Source organism: Vulpes lagopus, chromosome 15, assembly GCF_018345385.1.
Source record: "Vulpes lagopus strain Blue_001 chromosome 15, ASM1834538v1, whole genome shotgun sequence".
Taxonomy (NCBI): Eukaryota; Metazoa; Chordata; class Mammalia; order Carnivora; family Canidae; genus Vulpes; species Vulpes lagopus.
Window position 1 is genome coordinate 34,623,296 of NC_054838.1, and position 27,548 is coordinate 34,650,843.

The 27,548-nt window shown below is 37.2% G+C and overlaps 1 protein-coding gene across 19 annotated transcripts in view; it reads right to left on the reverse strand.

Moving 5' to 3' along the window:
• The window catches only part of DLG2 (discs large MAGUK scaffold protein 2), a 1,981,735-nt gene that overhangs the window by 711,970 nt on the left and 1,242,217 nt on the right, over nucleotides 1-27,548 (reverse strand). For all 19 annotated transcript variants that reach the window (XM_041730223.1, XM_041730222.1, XM_041730221.1 and 16 more), the window contains one exon: nucleotides 9,439-9,492. In XM_041730223.1, coding sequence (XP_041586157.1) covers nucleotides 9,439-9,492 — 54 coding nt within the window. The remainder of the gene's footprint in view (nucleotides 1-9,438; nucleotides 9,493-27,548) is intronic.

The window sequence follows — 27,548 nt, forward strand, 5'->3', positions numbered from 1 at the left end:
TCCCAAATACATGAGAAGATGATACCACTGGCAATGCCTACAAGATAAAGTCCAAATTGCATATCAAGCAAATAAGACCTTCACAATCAAATTGAGTCCCACCTTCCCAATCTCATGTTCTGTGACTGCTCTGTACTTCAGCCTCACAGAATTCCGTATAAATGAGTTTCTGGCCTCTGACCATTGCACATATAGGTCCTTCTTCCTAGAATGCCTTTTCCCTACCCTGCATAAAAACATGTTACTTAATTTTTAAAAGCCAGCTAAAATTCTACCTTTCTTTGACTTCCTCAAGTACAATGGTGCTTTATACCATGTTCTCCTAAAGCAGTTTCTTCACATCTTCATTCATTTATTCGTTTAGCCAGCCAACCAACCTAGCAAAAAACATGCCCGGTTATAGAGGTAAGAAAGTGCTAAAAGTGGAGCCTTTTTCCTTGTGCTTATGGAGTTTACAGCTTAGGAAGAAACACTGGGCATTAAATAGTTACACTGCAATGTGACAACTTCTTTGAAAGGAAAGAATCTGAACTGGAAGCACACAACAGGAACACCATGCCTAACCTCAGCTTCCCAGAAGAAGCATTATTTAAGCTGAATCCCTTAGGATGCATAAGAGTGAGTCAGGCAGAGAAAGGCAAGGAGTGTTGTTTTTTTTGCTTGTTTGTTTGTTTTTTAAGGAGTGTTTTAATAGCATGTGCCAGAACTAAGTATTGTCCACCAGGCTCCATTAGACTATGAAAGTCAATGTTTTTTTTTTGTTTTTTTTTTTAAGATTTTATTTATTTATTCATGATAGTCATAGAAAGAGAGAGAGAGAGAGAGAGAGAGAGAGGCAAGAGACACAGGCCGAGGGAGAAGCAGGCTCCATGCACCGGGAGCCCGATGTGGGATTCGATCCCGGGTCTCCAGGATCGCGCCCTGGGCCAAAGGCAGGCGCCAAACCGCTGCGCCACCCAGGGATCCCGAAAGTCAATGTTTTTAAAAAGCATCCCAAGTGATTTAACACCACCACCACCACCACCAAGATTAAATGCTGGCTCAGGTTAATATTAAATGTGAATCCCTATAGTTTTGTCTTTCCTCTATATGGTATTTCCTCTCCCATCCTTCACTTCCACTTCAGTTCAGTATTCAAAAGCTTCCTGGGATCCTCACTAGTAGCTCCCAAACTTCAGTGTGCATAAGATTCACCTGGGATGCTTGTAAAAACACATATTCCTTGCCCATACTCTGAGATTCTGATTCTGTTGATCTGGGGTAGAGTGGGAAATTCTGTAATAACCTGCCGGATAAGATCTGATGTTACCAGTTTACAGACCACATCTTAAGTAGCAGTTCTTTTTTTTTTTTTTTTTTAAAGATTTAATTTATTTATTTGAGACACAGATTGAGAGAGAGAGAGGCAGAGACACAGGCAGAGGGAGAAGCAGGCTCCAAGCAGGGAGCCTGACGTGGGACTCGATCCCGGTTCTCCAGGATCATGCTCTGGGCTGAAGTCAGTGCTAAATTGCTGAGCCACCAGGGCTGCCCTTAAGTAGCAGTTCTGTAGAGAAATTATACAAAGACTTCTCAGAATTATTTTCTCTTTTTCTTAAACCTGCTCTGCCAGGTTGAGTTCCTTTTAACAAAGGTGGCTCTTTTGCCTGGGTATAAGGAGCATGTACCTTCAGAGGAACCATTACCAGAAAGAAGGGCATGTGTGGTAACTCTTACCCATCAGTCACATAGTCCACCTGGACAACTGTTATATTTTCTTATTGCCACCTCCCCGACCCAGACTGTGTAGGGATTTCCCAATGGAAGAGGAATTACTAGTAGAGTAGCCCGCAAACTGCCTTCTCTAAGAGCACTCCAGGGGAAAAAGATAAAAGTAGGTTGTGAATGGGTAAATAGGTCAGGTTTTCTATTTATTTTGTGATTTAAAAATATTCATTTAAGTCTATTTAGACTTAAAGCCAGCCAAAATTAGTTTTATAATTTCACAAAAAAATGATGAATCACTGAACCATTAAAAAAGCTTTCAGCAATTGCTTACATTAACTTCCATGTGTATCATGTATGACAGTCTTGAAAGTTAATAAGCTTTTAAGAGCCATAAGGATAGGGACCATGTCTTTCACATGAACATACCCCACAACTCCCTAGGAGAGTTACAACTATTTAGATAATTTGAAAATACTTAACTCTAAAAAGGATAAAATGAAACCAACTCACAAAAGCAGAGAGGATAATTTTGATGATTAATTAGATAATAAATATAAAGCACCTAAAAATACTGGTTCCTTGATAAACATTAGCTTCCCCCCTTCTGTTTTCTTTATTATTATTATTATTATTGCTGTTGTTGTTATTAATTATCTAAATCAGCTTTGTCTCATAGAACTCTCTGGAATGATTGATTCTATAACTAGCTATGCTGGCTACTGAACATTTAAAATATAGCTAGTACAAATTAGAAACTGATTTTGATTTTATATTATTTTAATTAAATTTAAATAATTACATGAGACTTGTAGCTACTGTCTTGGAGAACACAGATTTAGAAGCAAGCATGACAGGGGATCCCTGGGTGGCTCAGTGGTTTAGCACCTGCCTTCAGCCCAGGGCATGACCCTAGAGTCCTGGGATCGTGTCCCACATCAGGCTTCCTTCATGGAGCCTGCTTCTCCCTCGGCCTGTGTCTCTGCCTCTCTCTGTGTCTCTCATGAATGAATAAATTAAATCTTAAAAAGAAAAAAAAAAGAAGCAAGCATGACATAGAAGTTGGTAATTAAGTTTGTCTATTTGTTGAACTGAATTGGATACATCCTTTTTCATACAGATATGCATATATTTAAGGTGATGAGTGAAAGGAGCAGGCACCCCAAGGGCAGGCCAAAAGGTGTAGTGAAAGAACAAAGACAGAGGATCCAAGGCAAAAAAAAAATTCTGTCATATTGATCAATGCTTCTCAAACTTTAATATGCATACAGATCACTAGGGTTCTTGTTAAAGACACAGATTCTGATTTAGTAGGTCTTGAAAGAACCTTAGATTCTACGCTCACAAGATCCCAGGTAATAGCAATGTTGCTTGTCAAAGAGTCCATTTCAAGGAGCAAAGATCTAGATGTAAATAGACCAATGGACCAGCATAACTGGTATTGGATCTACCTCTGAACTAGTTATGGCATCTGCATTCTTGACTCAGTAGTTCTAGATTGAATCCCAGAAATGCTCCATTTTATTAAAGGCACACCATCCCCCTCAATCTTGTGATGAACATTTATTACACACCTTCTATATATACTAGAAAGAATACTCATAACAACTCCTGTGGGGCAAATATTATCATTCCCATTTACAAATAATAAAGCAAGTTTAGATAGATAATTTGACTTAACCAAAACTCACACAAGTACTATCAGAGGTGGGCTCAGAACCAGTTGCTCTTGAATCCAAATCCTAGTCTTTCTCATAAAATCTTGTTATTCAAAGTGTGGTGTACAATTGAATATCAGCCTCACTTGGAGCTTTATGGGAAATGCAGACTTTCAGGCCCCATCCCAGACCTACTGAATCAGAATCTGCTTTTTACGATTTCCAGGTCATTAATATTTGAAAAGCACTAATATACACCATCTCTACCTTTATAGAGCAAAGTAACAAGTGGAAGAGCAGAGGATCTGCTGATTGTGGCAGCTAAGAAATGGATTTAGACTGGCCAGGGTTGACTTTAGAATAAATATTGATAGCTTTGCCTCTATTGCTAAATTCTCATTGCCTCATGGGCACAGTTTAAGCCAAAATTAAAACTGTTTTCTGGTAGTAAGGATTTTTTAGTTTTGAATAACACTATATTTCCAACAGATTAAAAACATCAACAATATGGTTTTAACAGTGTTCATGGGGGAAGAAAAACACAAGAAAGAAATATAACTGTTTACTGAAAGATAAGTGTATTAAATCAGCAAAGTCTTTAAAATATCTTAACATTATTAATCACTACCAGGATGCTTCAAACAAACATAATTCTGTTTCCTCTCTCTTCATGGGTAATACTGAAAAACTATCCAATTAAGAGTAAGAGTAGCCTGAATCAAAAAGGTCTGTTATTGTACAAAGTGACTCAGAGGAATTAATGTGTAACTGCCCTGCTCTGTGACCAACTGCTTGGTCATCCCACTTCTGCAATACAGCAACTTCCTCCTCAGAGAGCTTTTACCCTGAGCTTCCTGCTGCTGGAATCATTCAGAAATGCCATTTAAACCTTGGTTAACAACACCTCTTAGTTTCAAGCCCATTCTTTGGCTCCTGAATGAACCACATTTCTAATTTGATTGTTTCTCTCCATCCCTGAACCCACGTCATCCTTTATTTTCTCTCATCCCCCACTCTTCTTTACACCTTTTACTATACTGTTAACTTTTCTTAGGCCATTTTATTCCCTTGAGACTGCTTTTTGGTCTTCTGTCCTAGAAACATAGCTACATCTATATCCAATGACCTTTCACATTTGAAGTTCTCTATAAAAATCTCTCTGATAATACTGATATTATGATTGTTTTCAAATAACTTTTACATAAATAATCTTGGAAGTCAAATACAGTGGGCGATACTATTAAGGATCTTCTCAATTTTTTTTTTTTTTTTTTTACAATCTAACCCCTCTTTCTTTTCTCTGTTCTATTTCTCTCACTCCCTCACTTTCTTGAGAGGTTTTTCCAAACCTCAGTCCTGGAATTTCTGGAACAAATTTCCTTGTCTCCATTATTATTTCTCCCTCTAGAAGCAAAGTTTCAGACAACAAAGTGTCTCAAAGAAAAGTAAGGTCATTGTACTGTCAATACATGCTAGATGTCTCTTTTATTTCTGAATAGTATCCCTTAAACATCCTTAATAATCTCACTTCCCATCATTTGAAGATACTCGCTGTCCATCAGCTGAACCAGGTTCCTTTAGCACTTTATTTATTACCATTGACCCACTAATATTTTTAAAATGTAAGATTCCTTCTTTTGTAGCTGTTTTTCTTAGAAAGAACATATATAAATTCTTATCCCTGTTACTTAAGAGTTTGGTGTGTAAATTAGTTTCTTGTTGAGCAAATATTCACTCCTTCTACTTTGACCTTGGCAATACGACTTGCTTTAGCCAGTGGGGTGTTAGTAGATGTGATGGGAACATAATCTTTAACTGTGTTTGTGTCCTGGGCTTGTCCTCTTGTGCTTTGGCCATTACAATGGAAATAACATACTCTGGGTAATACTGTCCCCCTCTGAGCCCCAGAATGAAACGTGTGAATCAGAGTTCCTAGCCAACCTGGTAATCTTTAGCCTAAAGCAGCTGGTCCAGCCATCCAGCAGACACTTATGAGAGAAATAAATGTTTATTGTTATATGCCACTGATTATGTGGTTATTGGTTGCACATCAAAAACTGTTATGTGGAGTAAAAGTAAATGATAGATTGAGCTCTACCATTTACTAGTTGGGCTAGAATATTTCTATCTGTAAAATGAGAGGTTTGCATTCAATGGATCCTAAGTTACTTAACAAGAGTTTAAACTCATGATTCTTGAGTATACCACTTCCCACAGCATATTTTCAGAAAACAAATCAAAATATAACCACTATGAAATGCACTCTAGAGAAGTAAGGGTGGGAGGAAGCATCCTAGAATCTCTCTGGTTAATTTTATTTTTCTAAAGTAGAGATAATTTTTTTTTTTTGATGGAGTTCAATATAGGACTCTGACAGGTCTGCTGAAGGGTAGAAGTATGTTAGGAGAAGAGGCTCCCACGTCAGTTGACTGCAGAGTACCAAGAGGGTAACATGTTACCTTTTCACTAAGCCTTCAGGGATGTGGAAAGATCATATGCAGGATCCATTCAGTCTGAACTCTTTAACAACACAGAATTTTCAGCAGCTGTCATAAGACAATATTTAACATACAATGGGGAATAAAAAGAATACTGAGTGAAAAATGTAAACTACAGAGTGTTGAAATGATAATTTGCTTCTACTTTCTTTGCTTTTTCTTGAGTGATTTTAATCTTCACTTAGGGACTTCTGCTTTGCAGGAGAGGTGGGACTATACCATATGTAAGGTTTTATTCAACCTTATTACATCATGACATCATGCAAGAGTGAATTTATTTGAAGCATTTTTACATAAGAACCTCAGTGACCCCCTCTTTGTTAACAGCAGACCCTCTATGAGCTCTTATAACGCTTAACTTACTGTCCTAAAAAAAAAGGGCAGAAATCTCTTTAAATATTTTTTATGTGTTTATTAAACACTTAAAAATTTCCTTTGGCCACAGATTTCCTCTAGTTATTCAATTGCTATTTGCATGCATGCGAAAGAATTGTTTCCACGAGGACAATATATTTCTAGAATCAAATTTGCTAATTAGCAAAATTAATACATTTACTTGTAATGAAATTATTTGTCATAAATATAATAATATAAAAACTTGTCATTTAGGTAATATTTTTAAAGAAAGAAATACTCTTATACAATATGAGTGAAATCCTGTGGGAGCTCTGAGATCGTTTTTCATTAAATAGACCTGAAATTATACGAACAACTAGAACATGAAAAAGAAAAGAGGAAAACAAAGTATAGAACACTGAGGAATGAGATAATAGACTGCAAACAGAACAGTGATTTGTTCAAGGTTACCCAGTGAGTCAGAAACAAAGAGGAGAGTTGGGCCCCCGCCAAGACCCAAAGTATATCTACATTAATGGCTACATGCTAAATCTCCCATTTTCAATAGATGATGTATTCATATTTGGGTAATACAGTCATATTTACCATTTTCCAGGGTCTAGCATGTGTTACTTCATAAGTATTTCTTATTTAGTTAAAATTATAAATAAACACTATGAACCAGAAGTTAACAAAGCATAATTTCACATACATAATTTCATTTCATCCCTACAATCACATCTGAGGTAGGTATTATAATTCCTGTATTAAAGATTAATTTAGATCCAGAAAAATTAAATGAGTTGCTGAAGAAAACATTGCCATGAGACACTTTGGGACATTTTTACCATACCAAGCTACTCAGAAAGCTTCTCTAAAGATCCTACTTTTAAGGAAGCTCAAAGAGGTTTTTCATTAAGCACAAAAAAATTGAAGATTAAAAAAAAAGAACTCAAAGTCACATACAAAGTTGATATTTAGGGAATAGAAAGTGATTTTATTAACTTATATGTGGCTGATTTTACTAGCTAATTAGTTGGGTTATCAATTAAGCATGTCTGCAGAAAATCCTTAGATTCTATTGGTAAATTATTTGTACATGAAGGCATCTGGTAGTTAAGGCACGAGAATCCTAACAGAAGGCTTTGAAATAATACAGATCTACCACAAGAAAGCAGTCCTACTTACAAAATCAAGTCTCTGTGCTCCATGTCTACTTCAAAGCACTGCTCATCTGCTTTTGCCAATGGATATAGAAAACAAATTTACTAGAGTGAAAACACAGAATTCCTTAGAATACATGGTTACTTGCACCAGAGGTATTGGAGCTTCTATGACAAGCTGTCTTCCACCCAAAGCCACATGTAGCAGAGGAGAAAGCATACTTATTTTCCCTAAGCTGAGAGGCCGAAAACAAGGGAGGGAAGAAGAAATATAAGCAGCTTCCTGATAGGAGTGAAGTAAGATCTCAAACTCTTTAGCCAGGCTATCTACATTCATTCTTGGCTCTGCTTCGAACTGTGCAACCTTGAAAAAGTTAATTCTTTATGACTCAGTTTTCTTATCTGTAATATAGAGAAATTAATAGAACCTATCTTATAGGGTTGTTCTAAGGATTAAGTTAATATTTGTTAAGTGCTTAGTTTCAGGTGTACAGTAATCCCAATAATAATAATGCTTGACAAATGAAGATAGGAAGAGTGAAAGACAGAATAGTGGATTCTATGTGGCTTTAATGCATTGCTTTGCTTCTTTCTAATGCAGGCCTCTTCTTTTCACACCTGGGGCCACTGATTTCTCCCAGTGAGTTTTTAACCCCATTTCTTGTCTGACCCTAAATGACTTGTTCAGAAGGATTTAAGAAGACTTAGCTCAGTAGTTCAGGTGAATCAGCATCAAGTCAAGCTTGCTGTTATTCTTGTCCTGACCTTGTGTCCCAGTTTTAGTCACTTGTTCCTGTAATCAAGACCCAACCTTCTATTCCAGTTCTAGCATTCTGCTCCCCTGTGGCTGAGTCCTAGCTTAGAGGATCTGCTCAGGATCTCCAGTTCCTCTGAGGCAGACACCTCCCAAAAGACAGCCTCTGCACTGGACACATTGTTTGGCATATGGTGCATGAACTCTGGAAAATCAGTTACCTATATTTAAAAATTCCAAACTTTTACATAAAAATTCAGATTTCCAATTTCTCTGGAAAAATTAGATGATCTGGCAGGACTTGGTCCCTAATTTCCCATTGGTAGCAATCCACTGGAGCCAAGTGGAGCTTCCCCCTTTGGTAGGCCATGTGCTCTCTATTCCCTATTGTCCCCATGACTCCTGTTCTATTTGTTTCTGTGAGTTACTTGTAGGCATTTGAGTTAAGGTATCTAAGATTCAGAATAGCTGATACTTACCAAACATTTACTTTGTGCCAGTATTCTTTTAAGCGATTCACAAGTTTATTCATTTAATCAAAGACCAGGAATCTGTTTGTTCTTATTCATTATCCCTGCAGTTCTCCTTGCTTCAATTTCTATCTGCATACACCTGTGTCTGTCCCATCTTCCCAAATCACTTTCTATCCTTTACCTAGGGCCACTCAGAGAGCCTTGTTAGGCCTCCATAATGTCAACCACTCATCAGCATTGTGGCCATTGCCACTCGAATCTCCCCTGCCCAGGTGAACTTTGTTGTCGAGAATTTTGACCATAAGGGTGGCTGTATTTCAGGTACAGAATCCCAGGCTTTACTGAGCTGCCTGAGCCTAGTTATCTATCTCATGCTCTAGGCTTTCATAAAACCACACATTTCATTATATATAAGTAAACTACCCCTTATAAAAATCTGTTATAACTCTTGTTAGAAGTCCAGCAAAATCCACCAAATGTTTATTGATAGCTTACTTATGAAAGTGATTTGAATATTCCTTAATAAGAAACCCAAAGAAGTTTATCCATTTCTTCCACAAGCAATTCAATATCTTTTCAGGAAATTTCAATATCTTTTTAGGAAACATTATTTGAACACATTCGACTTGTTTTCTCAGGATGTGCCCTTGGGCTTTACAAAACAATGGATGAAAGAGAAACTATTTGCATGACTAAGCCAAGATTTAGCAAATATCAAAACAAAACTCACAAAACTCATTTTACGTAAGATTATCTGGACTGGGTTAAACTGAATATGTATTGAACTTTAAATTTAGCTGATTAAGTTCTAACATAATTTTTAAAGAAAGTCTTAATAAAAATGCTACTTACATAAGGAATCGTGTCCAAAGTATCTGTGTTGACAATTATAGGAGCAGGGCTGGCCTAAAAAAGAGAAACAGAAAAAAAAAAATAAGTAACAAGTAGTCTATTCTGAGATAAGATCTGTTAAATTTAACAGAGTTCAATGGTATTTCTTGAGGACCTGTAAAGGCACTGTGTCAGGATTTTGAGGGATAAATGAAATATCTTGGAGCTCACTGCAACCACCTCCTTCAAATATTTGTTTGCTACATTTACTACGTAATGAAATGAAGTAAGCAGTTGAATTGTACTCATTTTCTCTTAAATTCTATCCAACAGTAGGAGGTGAGGATTTGAGCTGTGTGTATGAGGTAAGAATTTCTAATAAGTTGGGTGACAGTTAAAATGTATAGAATTGCTTAATAAAATGGCTGTACAAAATCAATTTATTTTCTCTCTCATGGAAGCAAACTTTTTTTTTAAATGTTTAATTTTTTAAAATTTTTCTTATTTATTTATGATAGTCACACAGAGACAGAGAGAGGCAGAGAGAGAAGCAGGCTCCATGCACCGGGAGCCCAACATGGGACTTGATCCCAGGTCTCCAGGATCATGCCCTGGGCCAAAGGCAGGCGCTAAACTGCTGCACCACCCAGGGATCCCCTCATGGAAGCAAACTTAAACCTAAACTAGTATTGATAATCCTTCTCTTTAAACTGCCTTTTGAGAATATGTTGAAAATAGAAAGTTTTGCTCATTAACATCTTATATATGCTTACCTATTATGCATTCTTTTTCCTATCTTTTGTGATTTATGCATTTCTCATCACGTACCTTAGAAATCCTTAGATAGGAAATTAAAAATTTGTCAAAGATGGTATAAAATCATATTGGGTATGCTAAACTATGTTTTTTAAAAAAATGTACAAACTGTAGTCATTCCTTTTAAAGTTAAGTAGGAAACTGTGGAAAACTGGTATAGAAGTGCTAGAAGCCAAGTCATTAGAAATAAGAGATTGCAATCTCTATTTGCATCAACCAATCTGACTTCATGAATATTGAGTAGACCTATCTCTTTTTTTTTCTAGTTTCTAGAATTTTCATAGCATCTTTTCCTTCATCCCCTGTAGGATCTTTCATCTCTTTCCCAAAATTGCAGATTTCATTTAGATAGGGGAAATACTCTCATCATGATTAATCGAGAGCTGTCCTATAAGACACAGTGGTTTTGGCAAGTGCTCAACTTTTGGGACATTTCATTAGCTATGCCCTCTGGAGTTAACAGAGTTAACAGCTTTTTAATGTCAATCTGCCTATGGAATCCTAATCGAATTATAAAACAAATAGCAATCCAGCAGATTTTACAAAACGAAATTCCATGTTTTAACATAACACACTGGGCATCAAGAGCATGATCCTGGTCTTCATATCTACATGGTGGGTCAGCTAGATGTTCACAGTTTATTTGTTAATTCCTAAAAGCAAATACCTTAGGGTGAATAGAGGCTTTGGAGAAAGACAGTTTCCACTGGATCCCACCAAAAAAAGAAAAAAAACAACCCCCAAAACACACACACACACACACACACACACACACACACAGTACTTGTATAGATGTATGTGGTGTAGGGAAATGAACATGAGGTTTGGTGTCAGAAAACCTGGGTTCGACTTTGGTTTGGTAACGTCCTGACTTTATGTTTTGGGGGCTGAGCAACTTCCTAGTGGTGTGATCTGAGGGCAATTACATGAATCACCTTTGCCTCATTTTCTTTCTCTGTAGAATGGGAATAGAAAGAGATGTTTGAAGAATAAATGAGGTGACATATTTGAACATGCCTTGTAAACTTAGATTTCAGAATCAATGCTAAATATTATTCTTAGTATCCCTAAGGATGGGCCACTTTAAGAATATATTACTAATGGTCTGTGAACCGTTAATACCCCCGAGATTTCAATGCAATGTTAACTGCACTAAAGAAAAGATTAGACCATGTGAAATATTACTTATTATATACATATTGCTTGCCCATGTATAAGAATACACACATATATTCTCATCTAATTTCCATAAAACCATATTGATGAAGCATTATTTTCACTATACCCACATTATAGATGAGAAAATGGAAGCTCAGGGAAAATGAGAGTTTAGATTTAACACTGGCCTTTCTGACCTCAAAACCCATTTTTTCCACAATAAGCTACTCTATGATCTCAGTATCCAGGTGGCTCATTGCAAGAGTCCTGCAATTATTGAAGATCTCTAGTTAGACAGCATATGAGGCTCAGACAAACCAGAGACCACTCTGGAGGCAAGACGCCTTAAGGTCTTGCATATCAGACACTGAAGGAATCTGGTGATGCCTGACTGTTTATTGGTATTGTCCCAGTCTGTTTTTTAGGTTTGACTCTTTTCTTCTATGCTTTCTAACTGGTTCCCAGGATGATCCAAAATGTTTGTCTCATCTTCTTGACCAGACTGAAAGCTTTCCAAGTATCGCACCCAATAGTTGTATTTCCCCTATTATCTAGTACAGTTTGATCAGTAATTATACATTGATTTTATTCAACCCATCTTACTTTTGCTTTTCCTTTTATAGATCACATTAATGTGCTCTAGGAATAATTTTTGTACATAAGCTGCTTGTTATATGATGCCATTTATCACTTTCATCTATTTATGTTGCTATTTTCTGTTTCATATTGATTGGTTCTTCTAATCAGACTCTATGTTTAAAAAATGACAAGGATTGTATGTTTTCCTAGAATTCTTCATAGCTCTTGGGTGCACCAAAGGAGCTCAGTAAATACTTAGGAATTATTGACAAAATGTAGCTACAAAGTATAGGTGAGAGTATAAAGGAAAGTAATACCTCTTTGTAAGCTTGGGAGAGCATTTCTAGGATAACTCCAAAATCTACTGTTACCAACAAGACTGTGACTACTTTTCCAATATCTGCTGACACCTTCTTTCCTTAACCAGTCTCTATTGCTTAACTGTCCAGCTTTTATGAAATATGCTTATTTCATAACTGTAGGATACAGAGGTTGTGAGGTACATTCTATGTTATTTGGAAAACTCATTGCTTCTTTGTGGTGCTAAAAAAAAATCCAGAAGCCCTCATTAATGCCTGCATCATTTAAAGTCACTAAAAATGCATGAACAAACAGAAGGTATGGAATGTGTGAATACACACATACAGCACATACATCTGACATTGGCAAATCTCTGGCATGATTACCAAGGAGATATCATGTTTGGTTGTTCTGTATCCCACTGTACTGCTACATCCAGCTCTCTGAAGATCAGATCTCCCATTTCTCTGCTCCAGGACCCTCACAGCCCTTCCCAGTTTTCACAGAAGATTCTTGGAATCTTTATGGTACTCAATGGCACATATCAGCAGAGAATAAAAATCCCAAGTGGTGACAGAGTGCAATCGAATTCTAAGTATGGCTCATGACAGCTTCTCACCAGTTGTTAATTTCAGATCTCCCCTTGGCTCATCCTGACTTCTGTTTCTTTTCTCACTTTTGAAATCATATGAGTCCATACCAATTTGATCAAGTTTTTTTTTTAAGATTTTATTTATTTATTAATGAGAGACATACACAAAGAGACAGAGACATAGACAGAGGGACAAGCAGGATCCTCTCAGGGAGCCTGATGCTGGACTTGATCTCTAGACCAGGATCATGCCCCTGAGCCAAAGGCAGACACTCAACTGCTGAGCCACTCAGGCATCCCCAGTTTGATCAAGTTTTGTTTCAGATTCTTAAAACCAATTCCCTGGCCATTTTGATGGTTCCCTCTAAGCTTTATCTCCAAATGCATAATGCCCTGATGTATACAAAGTCTCCTTCCATATTGGGTATTTTGTTTAATTGAATTCCTAAATTAAACTGGTGACTTAGCAGATTCTAGAATCCCACTTCAGTATGCTTATTTCTATTAACTAGTAAAGAGATTTTTAACAAATATGAAAAAAATATTTTTAAGATTTTGTTTATTTATTCATGAGAGACACACAGAGAGAGAGGCAGAGACACAGGCAGAGGGAGAAGCAGGATCCTCACAGGGAGCCTGATGCGGGACTCAATCCCTGGACCGGGATCACGCCCTGAGCTGAAAGCAGATGCTCAACCACTGAGCTACTCAGCATCCCTGAAAAAAGTCTTTTAAAAATCAGAAGTTTCAAGGCTTGTCTTTATGCAAATCTAGTCAAGGATTTTTAAAATTATAAACATTTAAGAAAATCAATCTCTTAGGTGGCCCAAACTATGAGACATAAATGGTTTGCATTTATATTACATTCCCTTCTACATAGAGAAAGCCAGTTTACAGTAAGAGGGAAGTATAAAGCTAATTGTAGAGAAGCCAGAAGTAAAAAGAACACTGAAAAATTTAAGTTGTTAGATCAAGTTATTCATGGATGCCAGCTACCTTCCTCTCTTTAAGTTCCATGGGATATCCAAATACCTTTAAATTATATCAGTAACTTTGATTGTGCTAGTAAAAGACAAAGTGCTGCTGCTTACCACCAAGAAAATACAACTAAAAAAAATCCTACATAATGAATGAAAATTTTCAAAGGCGTTCACGGATTCTGACTGATGTGGTTACTTGATATTTGTTATGTGTTAGATTTGAGAAATACTTCTGACATATACACTAGGTCAGCTATAGTCAGGAAGCCTCTTCAAGCAAGGTATAGGCAGGGAAGATACAATAGCCAGTTAGCCAAATATCACAGTCTGGGGAGCTTATACCTGGCAAGTGTAAGCTAACCAGTGAGAAGGTCACAAGACTGAATCAGGGCCTCTCTCTAAATTTTTAAGAAGCAAAGTGGAAAGGAGAGAAACCCACACAGTCAAGGGACCTAAATACAGCGGGAACTGAACAGTAATGCTGATGGGGTCAAGAACTGTGCAGGGATTTAAAATGACCTGGGACATGCAAGTTGAGAGCAAGGGGCTATCAAGCCAAATCAATAGAAGGTAAAATATGGCAATAATAACATGTTAGCTGCTTTGGGGGCACTGTATCCTTGGTTTATCTTCTCAGTCTCAAAAGACAAGGCTCCTGACTGGGTAAGATGTAACACAGGTCCTATAAATGACTTTCATTTATGCTATGACATGACAACTTGAAACAAAATGGAAGCTACTGAACATTTTTAAACAAGTCCATTTGTGTATATGTGTGATTTCACTGAGACAGCCAAAGATCTCCAAATTTCAAGGTAAATATTAGCTGACTTAGGTCAGTTGCTACAAGATTATTACCTGTCTAGCATCACAATTCACACCAACAATTCACACAATTCACACACTGGGCTGAGCCCCAATCAGACCATCTTTGAATTCTAACCAGGGAAGTAGATTATGGGTCTAAAATGAAATATCTAACATTAGGTCTGAAATGAGATATCTAAACATTAAGTACTGAATTGGTAAGGTAAGGATTGAATTCAGGATAACTTTATTTTGTTTCAGGTTTCCCCCCCTTATCCTCCACTATGTTGGTCCATTCTGGAAATGAAAAACGTGATGTGGTTGGGATGGAGGAGATTTCTGCCTCAACTTCCCACCTCTAGCTCTCTGCTAGAAATAAAACCCTTTCTTCCCTCTCCTTCTTTCTCACAATCTGTCAAGTTGGAGCCCCACATCCTGGGCATTCGCAGGGTCCTACCCCTACTTGAAGGATTTATCAGGAAACTGCAATTGCCCCTGAGCATCATCACTATCTGATTTCTCATAGTATCCTGACTCAGTCATTTATTAAATGACTATTATGTTCCAGAGGCTGTGGTAAGTACTCAAGATGCATCAATGCATTACTTCTCAAAATGCTTTAAGGAAAATGTTTTTGTTCCCATTTTGAAGGACAGAAGAAAAGAAAAGGAGGGGTGGGAGGGAGGCTCAAAGTATCTAAGTCATTTGCCTAAGGTCACAAATCTAAGCGGACCACAACCAGGATTCAAGCCCACGTCTTTCTAGCCCCAGATCTCATGCTCATAATCACCATCTTATCCTTGATTCCCTCTGCTGCAATTTTCCAGGCTAAAATGCAATTGTTTTTCTGTCCTACAAGTTGCTAGTTCCTCTTTCACTGTCTGCAGGAAACATTTCTCACCGTACTGACTCAGATTCAATTCACCAATTCTCAGAGGGTTTCCAAGTCCCTTAATCTCTTTCAAACCCCCACTTAAAAATGGGACAACCCTATTTTCCAGTTAACCTATTTCCCAAGAAGGTGGCTGGAGAAATAATGCATGTGAAGCAAAAAGAGTGGTACTCCACAGATGTAAGTTTATATTATTTATCACTGTGGTTATTTTTTGCTTTCCTGGATTTTCTCCTTTTCATATTCTCTATAAGACTAACCAGGTGCATGCAGTTTGATCCAGTAGAGCTCTGAGTCATCACCAACAGTAGCACCAAGTGGTTCTGGTATGCACCCTGGTTTGCCCTTACCCTATAGTGACATAGCCCCTGCCCTCGCACATGTATACAACTAAGGGCACTGAGGCAGTAACACGAGGGTGGGTGACAATAGCAGGAGTGTCTGAGGCTTAGCTAGGCAAGGGTTAACTTACAGGTTAATGACTATGGCCAGATGTCTCAGGGGAACAGCTCTGGAGGAAGCAAAGTCGTTGGCTCCTCTGCCTAACACCTGAAGAAATGCACAGATACCTACATACCTAGCTAACCATCAGCCTAGCTCAGAACATTGGGAAAAAAGGGGGCACTTGGATGGCTTAGTCAGGTGAGTGTCAGATTCTTGGTTTTGGCTCAGGTTGTTACCTCCCAGTCTGGGGATGTATCCCTACAAGGACTCCCACTCATGAGGGAGTCTGCCTCCTCTCTCCCCCTAGCCCTCCCACCACAGTTGCTCTTTTCTCTCTCTGAAATAAATAGATAAGTAAATAAATAAACAAACAAACAAAAATCTTTAGGAAAAAAGGAAAGAACATTGGGGGGGAAATGGCAGATGCATGTTTGGCCTGAATTCAATTCATCTCTGCCTGCCTGAACTCTCTTAATAATAAAAATAATATTTACTTTACAGGAAACTGCCTCAGTTACCCTGAGGCTAACATGCCCAGGGTCATCCAGCTGGTGATAACAGGGCCAAGAGTCAAACCTAGAAGTCTGGCTCCTACAACTCCTATACAACTGCAAAACATTTGCTTTAATTTGATGTCTCCAGAAATCTGTGCTAGTTAACACAACTTGCATCACTGATCCTTGAAAACCCGCTATTAGTCTATTATCCCTCTGGGTTGAAGTGTTAATGTGCTTGCTTGATCTTCCTTTAAAATACAAGGTAGTGTAATGTTTTGCAGAAAATAGACGGTATCTTAAAGACCTCAGTTAGGCTACGTCAAGTACATCTGTCCTGGGTACAGAAAAGATGGGGTGGCCTGCAAAAAGTGGGGAACCAAGGAGACTTTATTTTCTCTCTAGAATTAATCCCACTTAGAATAGGAGATAAAAGTTGCTTGAACTACAGGATATTAGAACTCTTTGGACTTCCACCCAGCTCCCCTGACACATACCCCTCCGCACTTAGTATAAAAGGCAAAAATAAATGACTCACCAAAACTTCAGATCATCACTGAAACCCAAACTGATACTTGCATTATACTGATCACTAATACCATGCTTTGTAATTTATAGAGTGTGTTTATATATGTTAGCTCATTTAACTTCCACAGAAAGAGGAAAGGAAACTAACATTGATTGAGCAAATACCCATTGTGTGCCAGGCAAATATGATAAGCTTTTACTTCTTTTCTTGTTTACTCCTCACAGATCCCAGAGGGACTGGTGGAATTTCCCTCTGTTTATAGATATGTAAACTGAGGTGTAGAATGATTCACTGAATTTCCTAATATCAGACTGCTAGAGAGGAACAAAGCTGGGATTCAAACCCAGGTCCTTTGACTCTAAATCCCTTACTTTTCTCCATTTCTGCCACAAATTCCACTGATTCACACTGAGCATTTACAAACCTGTTTTATTTATGCAAATGCTCTCTGGAGATTGCACAAAAAATGGAGTCATTAGCTCAAATCTCAAAAGTGGTTTAGTCAATGTGCCCCATGCCATATAACCATACATACTTAATTCACTGATTCACTTCATGTGGTGCTACTCCTGAAAAGATCCATGTGGATACCATCTGCTCCTTTTTGCTAAGCCACCAAAGAGCTATAATCTCAGCAGTATAGTTGTATTTTCACACTTAGATACCAGAATTCTAAGCAAGCTGTCAACTTGGTTCACTAGGCTAAGGTAGGCCTAGTTTCTTCTGTAGTTCATAGATCAAGGTCTTGTACACAGTAGGGTGATCAATAAATGGTGTTGTTTCTCTCTTCTCTCTCCTTTCTTTCCATAAAGCCAAATTTCTCACTACTCCAAGCACACACCTTGCTCATATCTATCATAGGATACTATTTACATTCTTCTTTCTTTTATATCATGAATCAGTCATGGTCCCCTCTTCTCTGCCTAACCAAATTTTATCCATCCTTCAAGGACAATCTAAAGCCCTAAACTTTCCATGAAAGTTTCCTTAATCCTGGCTGCAGGTCTCAATCTATCTATCCATCCTTTCCCCCCAAATTTAAGCATTCACTAGTTGTATTACTTCAGTTCACACCCAATTATAAGTGTTAAAAAAAGAAATTATGTGAAAGTACTAAACTCTGACATTCTTTATGATTGCTTTTTTCTGTTCTTATACATGTTGATGGCTAACTGATTCATGTGTGATATTTTCATCTCCTTGCTAAAACTGTAATTGTTTTGAGGGCAGGACTCTTATTTCTTTGCCTCCCCCATCTACACTCCCATTAGTGCTTAATATACAGTATACTCAAAGATGTTTGTTAATGGGTTTTAAACCTTTGAAATTAGAGCCACAGCAGCAAGACATAGGACTCATGAGAAACCCATAAGGCAACAGATTAGGTAAAATGGGTAGAAAGGGGTAACTCTACCCTGCCCACTGGTGACTACTCTTGTACCACATTGATGGGAGCATCTGGAACTTGTTCTGTACTGCAGACTATACTAGTCTGAAGTATGACATGTAAACTAAGGACAGTTATAAGCAGAAAGACTCTTCTATGCCTATCATATGCTGGTTGTTTATATTTATTCTTTTCTACTTCTTATTACAAGCTAATGAATTACCTGCTATAATTATGCTCATTATGCAGATAATGAAAGTGAGGAATGGGCCTGTAATGCAACTTATCCAAGGTCACTACATTAAGAACTAGTGGAGCCAAGTTTGGGTAAATACCCAGTGGTGTGCAGTACCTGGATCATAAGGTAGTTCTATTTTTAACTTTTTGATGAATCTCCATACTATCTTCCACAGTGGCTGTGCCAGCTGACACTCTTACCAACAGTGCATGAGTGTTCTCCTTTCTCCAAGTTCTCATCAACACCAGTTGCTTCTTGTGTTTTTGATTTTAGCCATTCTGACAAGTGTGAGGTGATATCTCATTGTAGTTTCAATTTGTATTTCCCTGATGATAATGATGATGAGCATCTTTTCATGTGTATATTGGCCATATGGATGTCTTCTTTGGAGAAATGTCTATTCATGTCTTCTGCCCATTTTTAAAATGGATTATTTGTTTTAGGGGGTGTTGAGTTGTATCAGTTCTTCACATGTTTTGGATACTAGCCCTTTTTTGGACATGTCATTTGCAAACATTTTCTCCCATCCAGTAAGTTGCTTTTTAGTTTTGTTAATTATTTCTTTCATGGCATAGCAGCGTTTTATTTTGATGTAGTCTGAATAGTTTATTTTTCCTCCTTGCCTCTGGAGGCATATCTAGAAAGAAATTGCTATGACTGTGTTCTCTTCTCAGTTTTTTTTTATGGCTTTATAGGTCTTATATGGATTCATATGGTTTTATAGGTTTTTAATCCACTTTGAATTTGTTTTTGTGTATGTTGTAAAAGAATGGTCCAGTTTCATTCTTTTGTATGTGGCTGTCCAGTTTTCCCCAAAGGTCACTCTTGACTCCAAATCCATATGTTTGTTGCATAATACCCCGTGTAGAGTGAGGAAAGTAGTTCTGAAATTGTTCCATGCTCTAACTTACATCCAGCTGTACATTTCAGAAGTTGGAAAGGCAGAAGGAAGCATATGATTTAATGAAAAGCCAAAGACTCAAAAATCACAAGTAAAGCAAAATGGGATCCTAAGAACTTGCTAAATTTTTCAGATGAGTGTGAAGGCCTGTATCAAAAGATTCACCCAAAATTAAACATTCATTTGAAATTTCAAAAAGTTCATATAGTTTTAATATTACTTTATAGCTATCTATTTTTTTAAATATAGGAATGTTTGAAGTTATTCATAAAGGAGTCAACCTAGTATCCCAGGTAGTTTTTGCATGGCCATCAAATGTCAGGTACTTTATTTCCCTGGAAGCAGCCACAATCCAGTTGAAAGATTATGTCATTGGAATAAAGATGGCTGGACTGGGAATCAGGACATTGAAGTTTTAGATCCAACAAGTTCAGTAACTCAGGGGGAAAAAAAGCAATTCACTGAGCCTCCCTACTTCTTTCTGTATTTCAGGGGTAGAGAGTGAAATGGATGACCTCTAAGAGTCTATGTCTCATCAAGGATTTGAGTTCACTCATCATAAATTTTGTTCTGCTGGCAAATAGTAGAAAGAAAGCAGGGATACTATACAAATCTTCTTTCTGGATAATGATGTTCTCTGCTTTTATCATCCAGATACAAAAAGTTAGAAGATATGATATTAAGAAAGTCATAGTTAAATAAGACAAAAATCAAATTGGAAAAAGATCAATGATATAAAGTGGCTTCTAATGAATTGGCTAAAGGAGGAGGTTCTGTATATCTTAGACAAGGTACCTCAGAATGCATTTATGGACATCTTGCTCTATATTTATAATCTATATTTTGTTTTTCTTGTGAGCCAGTTAATTTTCTGTCCTTAAGACCATGCAATCAGTGGCAAGAATCCCCTCTTATATTAAAAATTCAAAAAGATTTGAAGTGAAGTAAAGAAGTATCACCAAACTCTTTTTTCTATCCTTGCTTTTCTCCATTTTCTATAAGTCTTATTTCCAAAAGGAAGAATTTTCTAAATTCCAGCCTCTGCTTTCATTTCTTCCCCATCAAACATAATTTGATACTAGATCATTCAGTCAAAGTTTAAAAATGTAATAGGCTAAACCACAGAGTAAGTCTTAAAATATTTCATCTTTAGATTTTTTTTTTTTTTGCATGAGAGGAAATGTTAGGGAGAGAGACAAAGAGGATACATAAGTTTGGTTCACTTTTAGTAACCTATAGTGTGCTTGTGTTCATGTTAGATTGGAAGATATTTCAATACTTGCCTCTGAAACATGGCACATGGGCTGGCTGGGTTACAGAAGGAACAAAGTAGATAACACTTTAGATCTATTTCCCTTATTTTAAATTCTGATAACATCTATGTGTCTATCAATCTCCCTTTATCCATTATGTCTTCAAAATTAATGTTATATTTAGAATTATTTTCACTGAGGAAAACCACAGAATAAAGTAGATAAAAAGAAGAAGTGAATGAAGGCTAGAAAAATAGAAGCTGGCTAGCTACTGCTAGTATTTGCTGATGCCAAAGAATATATTCTGCAGATGTGTTTGTATATTGTCATTGACTGGGCAATGAACTCTTTGTTCCACAGCAAAGAGCCTACAAATCTCTAGGTTCAAAATGCCAACCAGTTCCTAGCCCCACAGCTGCTCTAGCTTCCCAGAGTGTCTATGTCACTCTTGGTTTCTCAGCTTTCCAATGGCTCCCGTACCCCCAATTATTCTGCAGAGCAAGGGTTCTGCTTGCCAATTTACCTCCTTCTGGGCTCAGGCTACAATTGTATGTTTCAGAGTAAAGATGGAAGAGTGTTATCTGGTGATGTGGGCTAAAGGGGAGAGAAGGAAACAGTAAAAGAGAAGAATAAAAGTAAGGAAATGAAGGCATAGAGGAGGTTGTTTTATGGTGCAGGGGAACTCTGCCACAAATAGAGAGCAAAATAGTAGTTCTCAGGAATGACTCTCCTGTTTAGGTTCGGACCACTTTGTCCATTGAAACTGTAATCTCAGACATACTAAAACCTTCATTTGTTTTATAAAAGATTTCCTTAACTAACTGGAAAGTGATGATAACTTCCTTATGAATATAATGTTTGCAACCTTACATTTTATGACACTTCTTTGCCCACTCTATCTCAACAAAAACATTCATGTGGTATGTTTTTATGTTATAGGATGAGCACCTCTTAGTCTTGCACTTGGAGTCAGCAGATAATGGGTCTCTAGGGCTGGCTGATTACTGTAGAACTTGGTCAGGGCACTTGACTCTCTAAATTATTTCTAAGGTTACATCCAGCTATAAATAAGGATTGGATAACTCCTGATTTTAATAGTAAACTAATTTTTAATATCATAAAAATAGTAATAAGAGGAATTTAAGATTTGGGTCATCTGACTGAGCTTTAAGAATCTTCCCCTCACCTATATTATGATTTTAGCCTTGTTTAAATTGTCAAATTTTCCGTTCATATAAAAATAGAGATATAAATTACTATTTATCAACTTAATGTGCTTCTTTGAGAAGAAAATGGGATCATATATATAAAAACCCTATGTAATATGTAAGAGGATGCACTAGGATAACATTAAAAATTAGCAACGTTAATAATGACAACTCTTCCTGGGCTCTTTCTTTGGTTAGATATTGTGCTAAAGGTGTAACATTATCTCATTTAAACCACAAACACCCCCCCCCCTCCAAAGAAAAAGATCTATATAAAACCTAATTTTACAGAGAATAAACTGAGGTCTAGAAAAGTTAAGCAAGGATTCCGACCTAGATTTTTCAAAGTAGCTTAAAACTCTGAATTTGAGCAGAAGTACACTGGATTGAGTTTGTAGTTCTACTAGGTTACATTTTACTCCTTAACCACTTCTGATTCCAGCCACTTCAACTCTTTCAAGTTTAATTTTCTTGTAATACAGAGATATTAAAACCTGTATTGTGTAGCTTGCTAAGTTATAAAGATAAAGAATATAATTTTTTTATTTTTATAAATTTATTTTTTATTGGTGTTCAATTTGCCAACATATAGAATAACACCCAGCGCTCATCCCGTCAAGCGCCCACCTCACCTCAGTGCCCAGCACCCAGTCACTCCCACCCCCCGCCCATCTCCCCTTCTACCACCCCTAGTTCATTTCCCAGAGTTAGGAGTCTTTCATGTTCTGCCTCCCTTTCTGATATTTCCCACTCATTTTTTCTCCTTTTCCCTTTATTCTCTTTCACTATTTTTTATATTCCCCAAATGAATGAGACCATATAATGTTTGTCCTTCTCTGATTGACTTATTTCACTCAGCATAATACCCTCCAGTTCCATCCACATCGAAGCAAATGGTGGGTGTTTGTCGTTTCTAATGGCTGAGTAATATTCCATTGTATACATAAACCACATCTTCTGATAAAGAATATAATTTATGCTGCTTTGAAAACTGTAAGATAAAGCAATATAAATAAGATAGGTAGTAGTAGCAGTGTAGAAAAGCAGTCTATTTTCAAGATAAAAATTAGAAACTCCATTGTTGCTAAGCATCTCCCTGCTAAATAAAAATATCTAAATGAAGTTTAAACAAGTACAACATATCTGGTATTAGCTCATTAATTTTTTTAAGGATTTGATATGTTCATGTTTTAATTTCATTTTGCTATTTGGAGGAGGACTGATATTATTAGCTCTGAACAACTGCCTATTTTTCTATTCTGTAACAATAATATTTTGGGGCCTCTTTTTGCAAATTTTGGAGTGGGTAGGGAAGGTGGGAGTGGCAGAAAATGGGCTTTACTCTGTTGTACAGTAACATATATCTGCACTGATACCCACTGTGATGAGTCAACATAAACATTGTACAATGAGCAATAATGGGATAAAGAGAAAGCATCCTGCACCTGGCATTAATTTTTCATGGACTCAAGATGCCTATGCACAGGAATCACAAGACCAGTAGTCAAAGAAAATGCAAATTGCACAAGAGAGGAAGATAAAAAATACAGCAAATTCTTGCCCTTTTTGAAAAACAAAAGTGACAATCCCATTCCATTTTACCAGAAATCTGCAAATGTTCATGCAGTCCCAGGCTGTTGCAATTATTCAGGTCGCTTCTGATGTAGTTATTTTCCCCCTCCTTAGGTTGGATATCTCTATAGATTAAGTGTCATCTTTGTTCCTTTACTAATAGGAATTCCATTAATAGCCTTGTTCATATTCTCCAGGAGGAAATAGACTAAAAACTGGGGTATTACTAGACAGAAGTGCAAAGTGAGGCTAAGAGGAATGAAACAGAAAAATGAATCGGACATGATTGAGGATGATGAGTCAAGTAATATTTAGAATCCAGAAAGGACAAAACATACTTGGAACACCATGAACTAGGACTGAAACTCATAGTTGAGCAAATCCTATTTAGAGCTGACCTAAGCTTACAATGGCTCAAAGTCAACATCCAGGGACCAGAGGCAGGGACTCCGGAAGTGATACTGAGGCTGAGGAGACAGGCTTTAAGGAGGTATTTCAGACAAAAATGATTATTCCCTCATTATCATCCCATTGTTGCCTATGTTTTCACATTTTAAGTATTAATCAGGGCATGCAGATAGTTTTTGTTTTTTTGTTTTTTTGTTTTTTGTTTTTTTTTGTTTTGTTTTGTTTTTAGCAAACATCAGATTTAAGGTACTATTACTTGAAACTGCAGAAAATGGGAATAACAAGCACATGGTTTTGCCCTGTAAGGAGTTTATGGTAGCATACAAAATTAAGAGAAATCCCTCAAATTTTTGTAATACAAAGCCACAAAATATCATAAGAGAAATAGGGGCAAAGTCCCATGCTGGGTTCAAAAGAGAAAGGCCAGTAGGATTAGGGTGAGAAGGCCTGAGTTCTTTCATGGTTTTACTAATCTGTATGATATTAAACAAGGTTCCTGACCCTACTGATCTAAAATGGAGATGATAATATGGGGCCAGTTTTAGGTTGGCATTGTGATGATTAAATAAGAAAAAAATAGATTAAGGCAGAGTGTGAGCATGTTCTCTACTCTTATTTTTCTTCAGTGAGTGTTAATCAGGTTGAAATAATGAGGGAGACATCATCTGGTTATGAGGTGTGAGAGAAGTCTTGGGGAAGGTGATGTGAGTTAATTATTGAATGACAGAACCTCATCTTTCAAGCCCAGTATATTCAGCTGATTTACTTGCCTTCCCTCTGGCTCTTGTCTGCTCTTTCTTGTAGGGCTAGTTCCTATCCCTGGACCACTTACACACTAACTGGCCTGTCTTAGTAAAGATTTTCTGGCTGCAGAAAATAGAAAGTCACTTATAGTAGTTTAAGCAAAATCTGAACTCTCATGTTGAAAGGGCAGGAAGCACAGCAGATTAACTATTTGATGAATAGGAATTAAGGACTGGGAATTCTGAGAGACCCAGGAAGCCACAGTTGCCTCTGCCAGTCTCTCACTGTTCCTGTCAGCTCATCTCTTTCAGTATCTTTTTTAGGGACCATGTGGTTTCTCATGTCCTATTCTCTTTCTACATTTCTTTCATACCTGTACATAAGCTATTTCTGTTTCATATTCCCTCACTTCCAGGCACAGACTGGTGTTGTAACCTGTAGGCCAGGCCATATGTAGTAAGGGTAATGAAGCCAGGTGTCTGGAAGACATCTTGTTTTCCACTGAAGATTCTCTTCAAAAGCTCCAGTGCCTTACTCTGAGCCTGAATTATTCAGTGATTTTCTTCTGATTGACCTGCAGGATTCCTGACTTTAAATGAATGATCCAACTCTTATCCTTGTTGTTCCTGACCTTCTTCCCTGGTGCTCAAAGAGGAAGATCAGGACTTGGGGAAAGTTGATAACTAGTTCTCATTCCACACTGCTTTTCTATGCCTCAGTTCCTTTGTACCTATTGTTTCACCTTTCTTATCTCCTTCACTTATTTTAAAACCATCTCAAGACTTCTCTTTTCAATCTTCCTACATCATCTTTCAACTCCAATATGATCAGATTGATCACTCTCATCTTCCTGCATCTTCAGTGGCTTGTTCATTCCTTGATTGTTGCTTCTACTACAATGTGTTGCAACTGGTTCAGTCTTAGTGGTCTTCTCCTTATCTAGGAGAAGAAACCCATTAAGAAATAAGTTCTGGAGTCTCATAACTAGTTTCTTTACATTTATTAGCTATGTGATCATGGGAAAGTCACTTAACCTCTGTAAACTTTGTAAAATGGAGAGGATAGTGCCTGCACTAGAGAACTGTTGGTAGAATTGGGTGAAATAAAGTGTGAAGTGCTTAGAACAGTACACAACATAAAAGAGGTGTTCAATAAATACTGTCACTTTTAATACTACGAGTGTCAAGCCCAGGATGTGTCAGACAGGGTGTACTAATTGTTTGCTAGGGAAATTAACAGGTATTTTAGAACTACAAAATGTTTGGGAAAGAATATTTTATTCCATTTGTCTTGTTTGTACAGGCTTTGCAAAAATATCTACAGTTGCTATACTATGATAATAGATGTGTATCTGGGTATGCATGTGTGCAATACAGAATTGCAACTCTGAGAAATGAACGACTCTCACAGGATGGCATCAAAGTGTGCAATACAGATATATATGTAATTGCTTATTTATGTTTGTCTTCTCCCCTAGAATGTAAATGCCCTCAGGACAGGTTTAGTTTGTCCTATTTATTGGTACATGCTCAGTCATATTACACAATTTTTCTGATACATAAAAAGTAGTTAAAATAAATATTGGTTCTATAAATGAGCAGATGGAAAAATGGACCACTTTTATGCAATTGGTAAGTACCTTTACGGTTCCCTCCATTTGAAGCCCCTCTTCCTCCATCATCACTGCCATCACTGCATGCCAATATTTTATTTAACCTTTAAAATCTAGCTGATAACCTTTCTGTGAAACTCTCACCTTTACTTAATTTTTATGGTAATTCAGGAGTACTTAGGGCACTCAACACTTAATTTCTGGTGTTAGAGTCATCTGCGTATCTGTTTGAAAAAATTCCTCATGAGCAGAATTGATGTAGGTTTCATCAGGTTTCTCCTGGTTCATCTGAGTATTTCTCCCAATGCTCAGCAAGCTGCATGGCATTCACTTAAGACAGAATTAAAACAGCAGCAGCAGAAGGAAAATCAACTTTGTTCATTGCAGCAAGAAACAGTGCGGTGCTACTTGGGCAAGGGGTAATGAAGTGTCTCTTCCAAAAGAGACAAAAGTGATGACCAAAAGTGATGGTGTCATAAAAGTTTAAGTGTACCTGCAGGTCCTTATCCTGTGCTTGTACTATGCCTAGAACATAGGAGGAGCTCAATAAAAGATGAGTGAAGTGAATGAACTAATACTGAAGAGAAACACAGGTTCTCTATGAAAACCTGAGAAACTGTGAGAAACACAGTTCTCTATGAAAAGAACTACTGATTTGGTAGTTTTTACAAGCATATCATTCACTTGAATAATAAAACAACAAAACTTTTGATTTGCCTGGACCCCAAAGATACTAAATGTCTAGAAAGATGTACTTACAGTTCCAATGGTGGAACCAATTTACAAGATTCAAGAGAGAGCTTTTTATTCTTCATCCATCCAATAAATTTCAATTTATTTTGGCTGGCACTTATGCTAAAGATATGGGAAATTCTGTGTTCCTGTTTTATACTCAGTGCTCTTGGGTCAAATAGATGATTTGCTTGAGATTCCAGATTTGATGTCCACCTCATCATTATAAGGCATGATCTGTTATATGAAGTCAAACACTGGACCACTGAAAGATTTCATGGACTGGCTTCCTTGTTTGTATAGATTATTTGAGACAGTTACATTCTCCTGGTATCAGCTGCTTTAAGTTCCCTCTCACCAAGATAAACTTTAGGCTGTAGAGCTAGATTCTCTGATGTTGACTGTATTATGACTTGAGATTTTATGTCAAGTTTATTGTTATCACAGAAGAATACTGACTAAAAAACTCTTTGTCGTCTATAGCT